This window comes from Sinocyclocheilus rhinocerous, unplaced genomic scaffold, assembly GCF_001515625.1.
Source record: "Sinocyclocheilus rhinocerous isolate Xijiao unplaced genomic scaffold, SAMN03320098_v1.1 scaffold753, whole genome shotgun sequence".
Lineage (NCBI taxonomy): Eukaryota > Metazoa > Chordata > Actinopteri > Cypriniformes > Cyprinidae > Sinocyclocheilus > Sinocyclocheilus rhinocerous.
Window position 1 is genome coordinate 199,073 of NW_015655991.1, and position 18,512 is coordinate 217,584.

The 18,512-nt window shown below is 38.8% G+C and overlaps 1 protein-coding gene across 1 annotated transcript in view; it reads left to right on the plus strand.

Moving 5' to 3' along the window:
- LOC107718990 (neural cell adhesion molecule 1-like) overlaps positions 1-18,512 on the plus strand; it is a 242,820-nt gene that overhangs the window by 166,076 nt on the left and 58,232 nt on the right. Inside the window, exons 2-8 of the mRNA XM_016526273.1 lie at positions 2,722-2,796; positions 6,616-6,825; positions 7,631-7,774; positions 8,751-8,888; positions 9,776-9,893; positions 10,773-10,933; positions 15,920-16,062. Coding sequence (XP_016381759.1) covers positions 2,722-2,796; positions 6,616-6,825; positions 7,631-7,774; positions 8,751-8,888; positions 9,776-9,893; positions 10,773-10,933; positions 15,920-16,062 — 989 coding nt within the window. The remainder of the gene's footprint in view (positions 1-2,721; positions 2,797-6,615; positions 6,826-7,630; positions 7,775-8,750; positions 8,889-9,775; positions 9,894-10,772; positions 10,934-15,919; positions 16,063-18,512) is intronic.

Sequence of the window (18,512 nt, forward strand, 5' to 3'; positions counted from 1 at the left end):
GTCTCATGTGGTTTGGTTCTAGGTCAGTTCCTCTCTTGTCACAAACATTAGGAAGCAAAACATTCCAGTAATTTCTTGACACATAATGGTGTTTATGATTGACAAGCTCAATGACACTGCCTGCAGGGATTCTTTTGACAAGAAAAGAATCAGATGTTGTTTTTTGAAGGTACAGTTTCACCTAGATAGACCGGTTTGCCTTCATCGCTTTTCCTTGTGATGTGATGGTATCCATCGCTTGTGGTGCTAACAGCCGCTTGCTGCCCGGGCTCATCTCATTCACCGCAGTTGATGCAGGAAGATGAAATGTATTAGCCTCATATCGGGAAACTAATATGCTATCATTTACAGCATTACGCTCCCCAACTGCACACGAAAGAAAATGTTCAAAGAGCTCCATCAGGTGCCTTCCATTAAACTGGAAAATTTAAGCTTATGGTAGCATTATGAAATATCAGTGTAGTTCAGAACCCCCAGGTAATTGTGGGTGGAAAATAAGTTTGCGAGAGGCCTATAATTCACCATATTTCTGATAGTGCCGAGCCCTAATTGTCATATTTAGTCCGAGAATCAGCCTGCCTAACACTGAGGTTTTTCAATAAGTGCTTGTGACAGTACTTGGGGTTACCATGGGTACGGTTTGCTGCACATTGCTCTTGTACACCCCAACACCCCGATCTGTCGTTTCTGTACTGCGGTAAATACTCATCTCCGCCTGCCACATTAACAGAACTGGAAATGGGCCAGCGCTATTGACGTGTTGTTATCTTGAGGTCCAAAAATCCACGGCCTTGTGCTCCTTGTACACCCACTGACAACATCCTTCCCAGGAGTGAGTTTTAATTGGTTGGCTGGCCCAGTCACTGGGGATGTACAGCATATGCTTCTCCTTTTAGCTTCAAGACAGAAACTGTGATTTTATGTAAACTACCTTAGTAATTAGATAACAAAGAAAAGCTTTCTGCTGAAATGTTTCGGTTAGGATGTGTAGGAGGAGCATCTACAAGTGTGTATGGGTATAATTTAAGAATGGGTCATGATGGATGATAACCAATTACAGTAGTTGATGGTTCCCACAGACATGGACCAAATATCAGGGGATTTTAAAATTGTGATCTCCAGGCCTGGAAAAGTCAGGAAAATTTTCATAGTGAACATATACTGCTGTTCAAAAGTTTGGGGCCATTATTAAAGAAATTTATACTTTTATTCAGTAAGGACACAGTAAATTAATCAAAAGTGACAAGACAATTGTAATGTTACAAAACATTTATATTTCAAGTAAATGCTGTTCTTCTGCACTTTATATTCATCAAAGAATATAATAGATTTATTTTCATAAAACTTTTAAGAAGCACAGCTGTTTTCAACATAATAGTAATAATAAGAAGAAAAGTTTCTTTAACACCAAATCAGCATATTAAAATGATTTCTGAAGGATCATGTGACACTAATGGTTACTGAAAATTCAGCTTTGCCATCACAGGAATAAATTGTATTTAAAAATTATAATAATATTTCACAGTATTGCTGTTTTCGCTGTATCAAATAAATCAGCCTTGCATAAGCATAAATAAGTTCTTTCCAAAAAAAAAAAAAAAGTCATACGACCATACATTTTTAAATTGTGGTGTATATTTTTCAATTTTTGTTTTCAACGTTCTGCTCAAAAATGTTGTATCAGCTAGATATTTCTAGATATTGTAGGTTACTCTTTCGCTTTTTGCAGACATTTGAAAGATGTAATACATTTAGATGGTAGATAATTCGATAACGGTAAATATCGCGATATAATTTTCCTCGATAAAACGATATGAAGAGTTCGATAAATGTTCGATATAATGTTTATGCGCCAAAAGCGGAACAAAACAGCGCGATTTATTTGAATCGCGCCACACGGACCGTTTATCCACTCGGATCAAAGTACAAACTGCCACGCGGCGCGTGCTCACTAGAGCAGATGCGTTTACTCGGTCACGCGAGCATTAAGCAGCGCTGTGAGATCCAGTGTGAAGCGCTTGAATTCAGCGATGAACACAAAGACTGAGTGATTTAAACTAGTTTAAAGCCAAACAGGAGAAACTCTGTGTGCAACGAGACAGTCAGAAGGCTTTTCAATCTACAAATCGCCATCATTTACCATGGATTTACTGTAGTAACACTCACTGCACCATGGTATTGTGGTAGAAATTGGGAATCCCAATTTGGGATATTCACACTGAATTTTATTAAAGGAGTAATGGTATATAATTGTAGTATGTATTTGTGATTAAGCTATAGCATGTGTGCATTTATACTGAATGAGAAATTAATTTTTCTATTTAGATATTTATTTTGTTAAGGAAAATGAATGGTCTGGTTTCTACAACTTTCACTTTGGAGCAAAAATCTGGCTTTAAACTTGAAAGAAATAAAGATTTGACATTTATCATGATAATTATCGATATCGACTGATATGAAAAAAATTATCATGATATATTTTTTTGGCCATATCGCCCAGCCCTAATTTACATCTATTCATTCCATTCGTACCTGATATAGAAAACTGCTCCAAAAATATCTGGCATTATAAGAAATGATTTTTGATTAATCATTCAGCCAATCGACTAACTAGTTGATTTTGCAAAGACATAGTTTTCATTTCCTTTGTTTGATTTGTGTATCGTATCCATGTAGGTTATTTCTGAAATATGGATTTCTCTCTGTCTCTCTCTTCTCCAGCTGCCTTGCAAGTGGAAATCACTCCAGTCCAGGGAGAGATCAGCGTGGGAGAATCCAAATTCTTTTTGTGTGAAGGTAGGAAGATGACCCTCTTGTGATAAAACAATGCAGGGGTCACGTCACATTTAACCTTCTCAAACTGCTTTTGATTTCAAACCTGCTCTCACCGCTCTGTTCAATGCATTTAAACAAGCCCTTTCATTCTGATGGGTGGGCAAGGTTGACTAAAGCTTTGATGTGCTTATTTACAGCAGGTAAATTCATTGACCTGCCTGACTTTTTCAGTAAATCAGTGTGTGAATTTTAGTCCTTGATTTTTGATCCAGAGGAGTGAAATGTAATGTTAAAGAATGATGGTAGATGAAAAGCAAAAACAACCTCTATTATAAATGAGGAACACCTGAAATATTCAGAGGACTCATCAAATGGGGAAAAGGAAAATGTGACTTATTTACAACAATATTATTTAACTTTTTTATTTTCATAAGATTTGTAAAAATATTTTACTGCACATTAACCAGCTTGAATATGTCCTTAAGTAGCACTGAACAATACATTTAACATTGTGAATATATTATGAATATTTTTGTTGCAGAAATAAAATTAGAAATTGGCCGCAGCACCTTAAAAAGTCTTAAAATGTTTTAAATCAAATTTTCCTAATAAAAGGCCTTAAAAAGTCTTAAATTCAGATTTGGTGGGTTTTAAATATTTTTGGTCACCGCAAAAACGTCTCCAGTCTGACGGACCCAATGACTGTCATTGGACAGGCCAAAGATTTTTTTTCCCTGCGGTCTTTACTGCGACATCGGAGAGAGAGATGCACCGGGCCATAAATCGGAACCGGACGGTTTTTGCTCCAAACACACAATCGGCTTTTAATTTTATTTTGGCTGATCTCTATTCCGGAACTGCACTCAAACTGTATTGCAATCATTTCCCAAAATGTAATTTGTGTGGAAATATTACTAAGTCTGTGAACGGGCATTAACAGAGGCCAGAGACACTGAAGACAGACGCAAAGAGGAGAAAATACTGTAGTAGGCAAAGCAAGATCACTGTTCACAATGCTTGAAACATAGGAAAAAAATATATAAATATTGAATTGGGGATGAGGGGTTATATGAATGTATCCAGGGGCACCTGCAGGATTTCAGCTGAGGGTATGCACAGAGACCTTTTTTTTTTTTAATGAAGGTGTCTCTAGACACGTAAAAAATCTTTTAAACCTGAAAACGGCCTAAACAATGGAATGGTCAAAGGCATCTATCGCATGATCACATAGCAAAGCAACTGAAAAACTGGATGCAAAAACTGATTCTGTGTGAATGGCCGCTTATTCACAGGTCTCAGCTGAATTTTTTAAAGTGAACTTTCAAAATGTAGTCTTTTGTTTCAGTTGTTTGTAGTTGATTGTCCATTTCATCCAGCACAGTTTGGTCTCTGTGTTCTTGTTCGTTTTTTTGACAGAGAAACCTCTTCAGATGATTCAACCACGAGTTGATTCAACATAGGCAACATAACAGTTGGCTACTAAAAGTAGCCAACTGTTATTGTAATTTATTAACTATGCACATCATAAACATGTCTTCTTAGACAATGTATGGGTGTCATGTCATAAAATATTTTAGCATGACTGAATTTATATTTAACGTGATCACAGTTTAATAAAAACATTGTAAGTTACTATTTCATTATTTTGTTTAAATTCCATGGTTATTCAAACAGCAAATAAAGTATTGATGTTTTATTAACAAGGTTCAGGAGGAGCACGTTCAGATAATCAATCAATTCAGCACAGGTGGAGCTCATCTAGATAATCAACTTAACTTGCAATATAATATATATACACACAGCCAACTCACCTCTGTCCCACGACAGTTTTCCGGCATCCCTCCTCCACCCCAACTCCTCACTCTTAACTATTCTCATCCCAGACCAGGGATGGGGGGGTTCTCTGGGTTCAGGCTATATTCTGAGCTAGGAGTCCTCCCTTAGGACAGCATGCAAAATATGCTTACTACTTGCTCAATCCAATTATATGTAAGTGCAAACTCGTGAATATACTGAAAGCGAGCAAAGAATTTACATTATCACATTATCACTGACTATAGTCTAGTGTGAGTTTAAGCACTCTCAAACAACTCACATTAAAATCACTGAAGCTGTGAAATGAATCTCTTACTTACATCGTATGTACATCTGCACTTTGTTTATGATGAGAAAATTCACAAGAAAGTAGAATTCAGTCAACAAGTGCGCGCACTGAACAAAACTCCAGCGTTTCAGTAATGACTCATCTGAACGCTCCTGATTGGCTATTGCATTCATAAACTCAACAGAATCTCGTTTGATTGGTTATAATGCACAGCATTCGCAGGGAAAATGTTTCTCAGCTTCAGGTCAGTCAGAGCCGTACACCTGCAGGCGCCACTGAATGTATCTCTGAAGGGAACTGATTGTCTTCAGAAAGGTTTTGATGACATTTTCTTTTTCTTTTATCTTCGTGTACATAAGCGCAGCGCTGTTTTGTTTACAGCGGTAACCAAGGAAACGCTGTATTGTGGCTGTTCCATAAGCGCCACCTGCTGTCAGAGAATGAATTTGCATTTTCTTTAAGTCCGTCTGAGGTTTTTGTTTTGTGCAGGTGTCTAATGTAGCATAATTTCACATATCTAAAGTCAGACCATTCTGTTTTTGCCTTTAATCTTGAAATTATACATTCTAATTCATATCAAAAACAACTGTTCATGCTATGTGTAGCATCTTTATTTGGATCATAATTAAAATTGTTACGCAAAGGTAAAAGAGCAGGCAGGGAAGTGGATCTAAGCACAGAAATACATTAATAAACGAACAGGGAAACACTAGAAACAAGCGATAGCATACAACGACTGACCAACCACGAGTGAAACACAAGCACTATTTATACACAAGGGAAACCAGCTAAACAAGATAACAAGGGGGCGTGGTAAATGAGAAACACCAGGTGATAATCAACAAGGAAAAATACTAAGAACTACAAAACATGGCACAAGACTGGACATAACATAAAAGTCCACCAACACATAGGGAATACATGTAACAAAAATGCAGTGGTTGCCTCTAATTGCTTGCTTTCAAATGGCTATGGATATTTTTGTTTTAAGCCAGTTTGCCTGTTATAGAGCAAATAAACAACAAATAAATTTACTTAAAAAAAAAAAATGGTGATCAGTATTGGAATCGGCCAATTTGCTTGAAAAAAAAAACCCGGAATCATGAAAAATCATGATCCAAGATTGGTGCATCACTAAAAAAAAAAAAAGAAATAAATAAAAAGAAAAATATACATATATATGTATGTAATCTAAGTTTGGTCCTAAATTTCATATAATATATTAAAAAGGTCTTAAATGTCTTAAATTTAACTGGTTTATATCTGTAGACACCCTGATAATGAAGTCATGTTAAAATATATTAAATATTAAAATAAATATTATAATAACAAATATATGAAAATGATTTAGTAAAAAATTTAGATAAATCTGTTTTACTATTTTGTTATATTTGTGCATATGAATTATTAAAGGCAGGGTAGGTGATTTAATTCAAAAACATTTATTTGTTATGCTGGTTGAAAGTCACATCCTGATAGCAATCACTAAGTTAAGTGGTCTAAATGTATTTATATGTATTTATATCGTCTGTGGAAGGTGTAGGACCATAAAATGTTCGTCCAATCATATCCCTCAGTCTGAGGGCTACGATAGGCTGTCCTACCTCCTTATGCTTTCAAAGCTAGCTTGCTATTGCTAGCCTCTCCGAAATCGCCTACCCTACCTTTAAATAGCTGATGAGCTGACGGTCTGTCGCAATGTTTTCACTATATCTGTCTGTCTGTCTGTCTGTCAGTTGTTGGAGATGCTAAGGAAATAGACTGGTTTGCACCCAATGGGGAGAAGCTCCTGCCAGGCAGACCAGACATCAGTGTCAGCAAGAATGACGAGTCCTCGTCGACGCTCACAATCTACAATGCCAACGTCGACCATGCGGGCATGTACAAGTGCATGGCGAAAAGTGGGGACAAGGAATCTCAGGGCACTGTCATCGTAAACATTTTCCGTAAGTAAAATATTTTCCTTTCAAGGGCTTATTTAGAAATCATGAGAAATGAGGAATCAAATTGTATTGGACCCAACAGTAAACCCCAAGCATAATAAATCATCTGACATTTACCACAACATGTAATAACAAAACTGTACAATAATAATAATGAAAGCATAAGGTTGAGACACGTCAGTTTTAAACATCAACCACGCATATGGCATGAAAACAGTTGCTAATGGAATACATTTTATATATTTTATATTTCTTGAAATCATCACCCAAAATGTTTTGATGCTTCCAACCCTCTACGGACACCTTGGCAATTGAATCGCCATTGGCTAGTATATTTTTTTGTTCATTTGTAATTAAATATATATGATTAATTATTAAAAATGCAACAATTAAAATCAATGTATTTAATAAAATAACATTTAACATTTATTCATAAATATAAATTGTTCTATGAAATATTATGTAATTGTTTTTATTTCATTATTGATGTCATTAAAAAAAACAGCTGATCAGCATGTCACTTCTTTCAAGGATACTTACTAAAATAATATATTTCAGATCATTTATCATCTTGAAGTTTATTTTTCAAACCAGAAATAAACTGTTTACCCAATGGGAAAAAAATCTTTAATCTTTCTCAGAAATATATCAAGTATGTTTACATATTTTCTTTCTCAAAATATTCCTTAATATCTAATGCAACATTGCTTCTCAAGGTTTTACTGAAATACAAGACAAAAATGCAGATTAAGAAAAGGATTTTTGCAGTAGTGGTACAACTGAAGAGCATTTCAAATGTCTTTTTCAGAGAAACTCACTTTCCAAAACGCTCCATCACCTCAAGAGTTCAAGGAAGGCGATGACGCCGACATCATCTGTGATGTCATCAGCTCGCCGCCCCCAACTATCATCTGGAAGTATAAAAAGACCAGAATCCAGCCAGAGACTGATGGTACAGTACCACGAGCAGATCTCTTTCAGTCATTTTCTTTCATTCCCTTATGTCACACTCATATTTCTGTTTTACGCATCTTCACTTCTCTCGTTTTTAAATATCTCCCATACTTTTCCTGTCAAAATCATCCCCTCTTCCAGTTAGTGAGCTCTCTAGCGCTGTGACAATGAAAACAGCGACAGTAAGCACCTGCATTTTTATTGTGAGAACTTAAAGTTTCGTGCTGTTTTCATCTGCATTGTTTTGTTAGTCAGTTCAAGCCTCATTTGGATTAAACTATTTTAACCTCGGAGGGCTCCTCCCTCAGAGCTGGAAGAAACAGTGACCGCAGCTCTCTGCTGTGAGACATTAACTCACAGGCCACTGCTAGATGAAATTTTCACTGCGAAACCACTAATTGTAGCGGAGCTTGAAAACCAAACTGCTCTATGTAAATAACACATTTTCCACATTTCTCTCATTAACCTCTTCTGTGCTCTTTTTTTGTTTGACTTAGCAGTACGGATGAAGCACAACACAAAACACTCTGTCATTGTTACATACTACTCTTATTATTGCTGCAGGGTTCTATTTAAAAAAAAAATTAGGCAGTATCCAGTGTATACTGTGTAGTGTGCACTAAGTAGTAAGCAAATATTGCTTTACCAACACAGCCGGAAAGATGTGCTTTATCTTGCTGAATTTGACTTTTTCATCATTTTTAATATATCAGTACTGTTTTAGTGTGTCTCCACGGAGTTAAAATATTATATGCACCTTTACTGTGGGTCTTGAATACAGATCGCACTGCAGAAAAGCCCATAAAGATGATTTTATACTGGGAGAAGATGTGCAGTGAGTCATTTTGCTGCCCAGCATGTAACGAGAGGCTCATTAACACGGTCTCCTATCTTACTCAAGAGTAATTACTGTCTCATTTTGCTTCCTTTTGTTGTTGTTTTTTCCTCTCTCTGTTTCTATCTCACACCTACAGTCCGTTTCAAGGTCTTAAGCAACAACCACCTCCAGATCCGCGGCATCAAAAAGACAGATGAGGGTGACTACACCTGCGAGGGCCGTATCATGGCCCGGGGAGAAATCGACCTCAGGGTCATCAAGGTCATTGTCAATGGTGAGGACTCAATCTCAGAGCCACCTGCTTTGTTACCTCACATGTTTTATACACATCTTTATACACATTTACACCAGTGTTTCTCTACAGAATTAAACAGTCTGACTTTTTTCTAGTAAAAACAAGATACATTTGCTTGAGATGCTAAATTGCATGTTATTAATTCGTTAATTTTAATAAATATTAATAATTCATAAAACATAATAATTCATGATTAGACTTGTATTCATTGGGTGACCTTTTTAAATACAATTTTTAAACGTAAATCAAAGATTTTGTGAGACGTATACCTTATTTCCTAGAACATAATCTTATTTTGCTAAAGTAAATCAGATATTTTAGTATTAGAAAATTTTAGAGATACTCCAAAACAATACATACATGTTAAAAAAGAGGGTTTATTTTTTTTATTTTTTTTGCAGTGTGTTGGCTTTGTATTTTAGCTACAGTATGTAATAGAATATTTTCTCCCAAAAAGAAAATTCTGTATTTATTAAAGTCTTTCCAAACCCATATGCTGTTATTTTGTCTAGGGAACATAAAAGAAGAATGTTTCATAAATGTTTGAAGTGTTTTTTTCCCGTAATACAGCAGTTCTGAAGCCATCCGATAACTTTATGTGAGGAACAGACTAAACTTGTGCAATATTATTCAGTGATGACTGGCTTCAGAAAACTACTTTTATAATGTTTTATCTGTTTCTTTTATGGAGCACATGGTTACTATGAACTGTCATTAAATCGAAATGAGTTCCACAGATTAAAATTACAGCATACAGATTTGGAACGAAATCAGAACGAGTCGTATTGTCATTTTTGGGTCGTCTGTCTCTTTAAAGAGTCAGTATTTACCAGAATGTTCTTTTCGCCTTTCTCTTCTTCTCCCAGTTCTGCCAAGTATCAGGACGCGCTACACTGAGCTTAATGGCACTGCAGACATCAACCAGGCCATGACGTTGGCCTGTTACGCAGATGGCTACCCAGAACCCACCGTCACGTGGGCACGGTACGTGTCATCCATCACCCTTTATTTTTTAGCGGCCCTTTATCTGTTTGTGCCAAAACAGCGCCAAAAAAGTTCAGCCAAATCTCTGTAGGGAATGCTAAGCTTTTCCCCGAATACAGGGAGGGAGAGGGATCAGAGTTATTGGAGCTTGTAAACTAAAAGTGCTGTGAATGACAGAGGCACCGTTTCATCCTTTCAGCTGCCGTTAGCCGTGGCAGCTAAAGCAGCTGGTGGCTTTCAGCATGGCTTTACCTCAGAACTCCAGTGACTTCTTTAACCAAGTCGTGACTGGCACGCGAATGAGAGGACGAGATCGCATCATGTCTGACTGTTGCCTCGGGAGAAGGAGGGATAAGAGCGTTCGCCACAACCTCATTTATTTCCCTCCTTCACTGACAGTGCTGTCACTTGGGTGCCATTTGAAAATGTCGCTCAATTGCTGCTGTTACAAGCAAAAAGAGCAGGTATTCAGATCCAGACTTTGCATGACTGATTTAGTGTCACAGGGAAACACAGCTCACAGTATTCTTCCAAATAAAAAAGCCCATCAGCTTGATGTTTCTGGCCATCAGACATTATTTAAACCTTTTTATTGGCTTTGAGACAGGAACGTGTCAAGAAACCGAAGATGACAAAGCAGATCCGCTTTTATTTTTCTCCAGCTTCTTCCTACACTATCAGCATCATGAGAAGCTGTGCACTGCAGGATGAAGAATCCATTTCATGGGCAGGCACACTTTCTCTCTGTATTTTCTGGTGTATGTGAAGATGAGGAATCATGTATTCATGACTTTGCTGAGCAAGTAACAGCTTGAACGCCAAACAGTAAACCTATCCTTTCTTTCGTTATATCTCTCACTCTCTCTCTCTGCCTCGCAGAGGTAATATCGTGCTGGAATCAGATGGAAAGTACAGTTTGAATGAAGATGGGTCGGAGTTGACCATCAAAGACATCACTAAGCTTGATGAAGGAGATTACCAGTGCATCGCTAGAAACAAGGCTGGAGAGAGGAGCGAGGAAGTCTCACTCAATGTGTTTGGTAAGCTAAAGAATTCTGTCATTACCATTGGAGCTGAACTGAAAACAAGTGTTTACATATGAGTTACCAGGAAAATGTTCTCTCCATTAGGACCATACAATTTGTCAATTTAAAATCAAAATCGTGTTATTGCCTTGTGCGATTATTAAGCCGTGAAATGTTGCAATATTATTAAATGAAATGTCATCTGTTATGTCATCTGCTACACTCTGCATGCAAAAGGCCCATAGTGTAGTGTTTTCAGTATCGCAGAGCGGCTCACTCTACAAGTTACTATTCTAATCAAATTTAAAGAGCAGGTCATATGGGTTTTCAAAAAATTTCTTTTTAGCCGTTTGTAATGTAGCTATCCTTCGATGTAAACAGTCTGCAAAGTTGTTAATCAAAAAAGTGCATGATAAATAAAGATGTCTTTCAAAAGAAAGAGTTGACTCTGAACCGCATTAACGAGTCATCATATTTTTTAATCTTCTGCCTGTTACCTATATACGTCACAAGGTAACACATTTGCGTAATCCCCGCCCGCGAAATACAAACACTCTGACCTGCCCACAAAAACTTCCGCTAGTTAGTGTGTTTATATCAGGTCGAGAAGACCCTGTGTTTTCAGCCTCACTGGGCATTCAAACACAGTTCCCACACCTGCACCTCAAATAAGTAAATAATAATAATGAATGCTATAAAACTGCTGTCACATCACGTAAAGTACCACATACAAAGTTTAAACTTACCACTGAGAAACGTCCTGATCAAGTCGTGCTTGTAGTGGAGTTTCCGGTTGAGCGATTGTATCAGTATTATCCTCGGACTCATCAGTATTAGTATTATCCTCGCATCAGTATTATCCTTGGTTCGAATTGATAAGGTAATATTGATGCCATTTTTGTAACCTTATAGCATCTTTGTTTACAAGTAACCCTCCAAAGCAAAAAAGTAATTATGGTAATGGGCGTTTCGTTCCGACACGCATTGTATATGGAAAGACCAATCACAACAGACTTTACCAGCTGACCTATCAGAGCAGAGTAGGCTTATGGAAGGGAGGAGATTACAGACCTTAAGCTCAGAACTGCTTTGAACGAATCATTTCGAAATCATTGCAAAAATGATTCTAATATTAAATGTATATTCTGAGAAAATTACAATGTTTCCTTGAGTCCAAATAAAGACTATATTTTGTGAAAATGAAATATATGAAATATGAAAAATTTGATATTTGTTATATATGTTGTATAGTAAAATAATAATAATAATAATTATTATTATTATTATATGATTAATCATATAGTAACATACAACACATATAACATCCAAATATTCAAAATATTAATACTACTGCTTGTCACAGATCAGCCAGGTCTCCACACCAGCCAATCCCAGCGCACTCCCTCACCAGAGTACTAATCACACGCACCTGCCACTCATCTGCACACTCATCACGCTGGCTTCAAAAGCACACACATCACCTCACTCCAGTGTCCGGTCTCATTTACACGTAAAGGACTTATTCCCAGTCTCTCCTACGTATTCTCCAAGCTAGTTTTCCAGTGTCGATCCTGTACTTACCTCCTGTGATTCTCCAGCGTGTTCTCCTCGTCCTTGTCCTCCATCGTCTCCATGCTTCTCTCACCCACCTGCAAGTGATTGTGTGTGTGTGCTTCCTCCATTCATCTGCCCATCCACGATCTCCTAGTCCAGTAAGACAAAGACTGATATTATATTCATCATCCTCTCAGCTAAAGTATCATTGCTCAGTTTACTCACCTGATTTCCTGCTGATCCAACTTTGTTGTCATTAAACATCCTGTTTACCGTCATCTCTGTGTTCTGAGTATACTTCCGTAACAGAAGACTGGACACCAAAGGAAATTCTGACGACAACATGAGTACTGCGTTATGCCGTATGGCCTGGTCAACGCCCCCTCCGTATTCCAGGATTTCATGCACGAGGTTCTTCGGGAGTTCCTCCACAAGTTTGTGCTCGTCTACATAGATGATATCCTTGTCTAATCCCGGAGTATGGCCGAACATCGCCACCACGTTGCGGAGGTCCTGAAACGCCTGAGAGAATACCATCTGTTCCTCAAAGCCGAGAAGTTCTCTTTCCACCAATCCTCAGAGCAGCTCCTTGGATATAACATCAACAACAGTGGCATCCAGATGGACGAGGGGAAGGTAGCAGCCATCAAGAACTGGCCAGTCCCCACAACCATCAAAGAGCGCCAACATTTTCTCGGCTTTTCAAATTTCTACAGGAGATTTATCCATAATTACAGCTCCATCGCCTGCCCTCTCACCTGTCTCCTGAAAAACAAGCCCAAGTCCTCTGCCCTGGTCACCATCTGCCACAGAAGCTTTCAACCAACTCAAAGAGGCATTCACCAGTGCACTGCTCCTCATCCATCCTGACCCCAATAAACCATTCACCGTCGAGGTAGATGCATCCACCACTGGGTAAGAGCGGTGTTGTCTCAGCAGCAGGGGACTCCAGCCAGACTCCATCCATGTGCCTTCTTCTCCCGCAAACTCAGCCTGGTGGAGAAGAATTATGATATTGGAAACAGGGAACTCCTCGCTATCAAGCTGGCTCTTGAGGAGTGTAGGCATTGGCTGGAGGGTGCCAAACATCTATTTACTGTCCTCACTGACCACAAAAACCTAGAGTATCTACAAGAGGCCAAAAGACTCAATCCACGCCAAGCTCCCTGGGCATTATTTTTCACCCGTTTCAACTTCTCCATTTTCTATCGTCCAGGTCCGAAGAATGTCAAAGCTGATGCCCTATCCCACTTATATACTCCAGATGAAGTCTGTGAAGATCCCAAGCCTATCCTACCTAAAGAGATTGTTGTGAGTCCCATCCAATGGTCCTCGAGTTCTGTTCCCTCCTCCAATGCCTCCACCACCGCTCCGCCGGGCTGCCCCCCAGGTTTGCAATATGTCACCAGAGCACAACGCACTCCCCTCATTCACTCTGTGCACTCATCTCTGGGCACTGGCCACCCAGGGGCCAATGGTACCCTCTCGTTGCTAAGAGATCGCTTCTGGTGGCCCAGCATGGCCAAGGATGTGAGAAGGTTCGTACAGGGATGTCCAGACTGCGCCATCTCGAAAAGCCCTCGCCATCTACCATCAGGCAAACTCCACCCGTTGCCTGTTCCCAACCGACCTTGGTCACACCTAGGAGTGGATTTCATCTCGGATCTTCCTCCCTCCAATGGTAACACATGTTTCCTGGTGATTATTGACCGGTTCTCCAAATCCTGTCGTCTTCTCCCCCTCAAAGGACTTTCCACGGCCATGGAAACAGCAGAACTCATGTTTAACCACATTTTCCGATACTACGAATTTCCAAAAGACATTGTGTCAGACCCCGCGGACCCCAGTTTATCTCAAAAGTATGGAAAGCCTTCTTCGCCCTCCTAGGTGTGACCGTCAGTCTCTCCTGTGGTTACCATCCCCAGTCGAACGGGCAGACGGAGAGAAAGATCCAAGAGCTAGGTCGCTTCTTACGAACCTTCTGCCATGGCCACCAGAACTCTTGGAACCAGTTCCTGGGCTGGGCCGAGTATGCGCAGAACTCCCTTCGTCAGCCCACCACTGGACTCACTCCCTTCCAGTGCGTACTCGGTTACCAGCCCCCTCTCTTCCCGTAGTCTGGAGAGCCATCTGATGTTCCATCTGTCGACCACTGGTTCCGAGAGAGCGAGAGGGTCTGGGACGCAGCACACGTAAAGGACTTATTCCCAGTCTCTCCTACGTATTCCCCAAGCTAGTTCTCCAGTGTCGATCCTGTACTTACCTCCTGTGATTCTCCAGCGTGTTGTCCTTGTCCTTGTCCTCCATCGTCTCCGTGCTTCTCTCACCCACCTGCAAGTGTTTGTGTGTGTGTGCTTCCTCCATTCATCTGCCCATCCACGATCTCCTGGTCCAATAAGACAAAGACTGATATTATATTCATCATCCTCTCAGCTAAAGTATGATTGCTCAGTTTACTTACTTGATTTCCTGCTGATCCAACGTTGTTGTCAATAAACATCCTGTTTACAGTCATCTCTGTGTTCTGAGTATACTTACGTAACACTGCTATTGTTATATATAAACAAAAATTTTTAAACAAAACAAAAATGTGTCTGTGTGTTTTCATGTTTTCTTCTTTTTCTCATTCTTATTCTTTTTAATAATTATTTATATAATTATTTTTTATTTATTATATGGTGTGATATAGTATCATATAATTGTTTTCCAGAGAACAAAAAATTACAAGAAATATATCATGAAATATGTAAATGGGCTATGACCTTATCATCTTTTAGTCTTTTAGTTTCGGGTATAATGTGAATACAAGGAGAACTGAATTATTTTTACTCGGTTCACTTTTTGGTCTGAGTTTTGTTCTCTTAATAAGAACAAGTGTGAATACTCCTAAAGAGTAACTATCACTGTTGAAAAGAGAGCATGGGAAAAGAAAGAGACTTAATATGAACACAAAAACCATTGCTGCTTAGTTTATACTTTAAGCACACTGTTGATCCTGAGAGCTGCTGTTTCAGTGTGATTCTATGCTTTTCTTCTTTATGATTATTATTAAGTTTGCATGAATATTTTAAATGTTCGTGTCGCAGTTCAAAACACAATCACAATATTTTTATTTCTCATCATGCATAAGTTTTCTCCAGCCACATTCTCCAGCACTGCTTCAGAGCGCTTAGATTAGAGCCGAAGCAAATAAAAGTGAATCAAAGTACTACATTTCATCCATTAAACAAAGTTCCTCTTTTGAATTATAAAATATAACAATGAGTTGATTAAATATTGAATGCACCCAGCCAGTGAGGCACTCTCATCTCATTAACTTAAGAGCACTGTTTTGGTATTATGACCATTGTAAAGGCTCAGTAATTGCATCGAGGAAAATCATTGTTTCTTTTCCCTGAGGAGTGTTTATAGGCCATGTTTTGAGTTCTTGTGTTTGTGTGTCAACAGTGCAACCCAAGATCACGTTCCTAGAAAACCAGACGGCCTCTGAATTGGAGGAGCAGATCACACTAACTTGCGAGGCCACGGGTGATCCCACCCCCAACATCATCTGGAGCTTTGGTCGCCGGGTCTTCACAGATAATGAGCAGGTGCTGAGGTTGAGGGATCAGGGGTCAGTGGGCAAAACGATTGGTACTAAAGGCCGGAAAATACTGATTGGATTGATATACCGGTAGAAATTTGTATACATTTGACTATTATTTTTATCATGGTTATATAAAATGTAGCTACATGGTATTAAGTGGGTGTTTCAGTCACTTTGCAATGTGGAATGAGAAAGAGCTTGTTTAAAAAAAGAAAATGTCCTTTGTGTCGTTTGAATCGACCCCTTTTGTTGTTATTGTTGCCAATGCTTTGAAACTTTCTTATGTGCACCTATTCTGCTGGGGTTTTTTTTAAAAACAAGGATAGGGAAACAGTTGATTTACCTCTAGAATTATTAAGTAACACCTGGGTCAGCTGCGCATTTATATCTAGTAATTAAACATGGTTGGTGAAAGGTTCTAGTTAGCCATGGAAGCTGTACTGGAATGCCTGATGAGAGACTTGTTTCAAAATCAAAGCAAACTTTATCATGTTCAATTGAGATGAGAGAGCTCATTTTTTGGTTGGATTAAAATAAGAGATTCTGAGCAGATAAATGGCCTGATGAATATCATTTTCAGTAATTAGCTATATTGATATTCACTACCGTTCAAAACTGTCAAGACTGCTAAATATTCACCTTTGTTGAATGCATAAATTACAGTCAATTTAAAAAATATATTCACATAAAAAATAGTTATTTTAAATTGTAGTAATATTTCACAATATTACTGTATTTGTGATCAAATAAATGCAATCTTGGTGAGCATGAGAGATTTCTTTCAAAAACATAAAAAAATCTTCCTGACCCCAAACTTTTGATCGGTAGTGTATATTAATTGTTCTGGTATTCTTGACTGTTCAGATAAAGGTCCAACATTTAAATTTGTGAAATGATTATTATTTTTTATTTTTTTTCAGTGTATTTATTTCCTTTCAACTTTTCAGTTTTAAACATTTTCATAAAAATCAGTATATTATGTGTAAGTTCATTCAAAAAGGCTAGTTAGCGCTCCCAGAAGAGGTGTGTTGTCAGTTCCACAAATTGTGTGTTGTATATTGTTATTGACCAGATTCTTTTTATGTTTAATTAATGCATACTTTCTGATTTATTCACCTACCCAGTCAAGAAATACAGCAATTGCACTAGAGGAGTCAAAACAAGAGTACAATACACATTTTTAGGAGTTCTCCTGATTGCTGTAGGCCTATGCTAGTGAGTAAAAGTGAGGTTTTTTATATCTTAGAAGCGGCAAGCTCACCAGTGCTCAGTCTCACTGGTCTCTCAGCTCTGCTGGATTCTGAACCTCTCTTAAGCTGGCTGCACACTAGACGATTTTCAAATCTTAAAAGATTTTAAAAACATGGGAGACCACAGACATGAAGACAGTTCAACTGATTTTTAGCCTTATAATCCTCTGAATGCGCACACTAGATGATTAGACCAGACCACGAGACCACACACTTGATGATTGTAGGAACGATTTCACAGTGACACGAGATCTCACGGACACTCGTGAGATCAAACGGGACTAGAGAAGAAAAACAAATAGAGGACAATCGATGTTGTCAGCTGGCTCTCCCGGCGCGCATTCTGTAGTACAGTGAAAAACAAAGTATAGAAAAGAATATGGGTGATGTTCTCTGCTTTCATAGCATGTTTGTGGCTGCCAAGTTTCAGCTATAGAAGCACGCAACATCCGGTAGGTGACGCTTGCTCGCTCTCATTGGCTATTGCGGGTATCACGTCAGAAGCAGCCCGATCAAGAGTCGTAAATATCAAACATGTTTGATATTTACGATTTGAGTTCGGCGAAGCTCCGTCTCGATCGGGAGCAGTTAAGTAATCGTAATGACACCACACAATAAAGGATTTTTTGGACAAAAAATCACTTGCAACAAGCAGCGAATCAGGCCACACACCCCAAACGTGCAAATCGGGCTTAAAATCGGGCTTAAAATCCTCTAGTGTGCGGCCAGCCTTATTTAGTCAAGCACACTACCTAATTAACAGCCTCGAAATACTCTGTCTCAATTTATATTTCATCATAGTACAGTGATCAGAATTCATCGACAGCTGCTAAAAGCTCTTACTGCTTCTCAGCCTGATGGGGAGCCCCTAACCACTTCAAACTTGATTTCTCCTTCCCCTCTCTCAGGTAAACCCAGTGGTTTTCAATCCTGGTCCTGGGGACTCACTGCTCTGCACATTTTGTGTGTCTCTCTTATTAAACACACCTGATTGAGATCATCAGCTCGTTAGGAGAGATCCATGATCTAAACCAGGGGTGTCCAAACTCGGTCCTGGAGGGCCTGAAGAGTTTAGCTCCAACCCCAATTAAACACACCTGAACCAGCTAATCAAGCTCTTACTAGGCATACTAGAAACTTAAAGGCAGGGGTGTTGAGGCAAATTGGAGCTAAACTCTGCAGGCCCCTGGCCCTCCAGGACCGC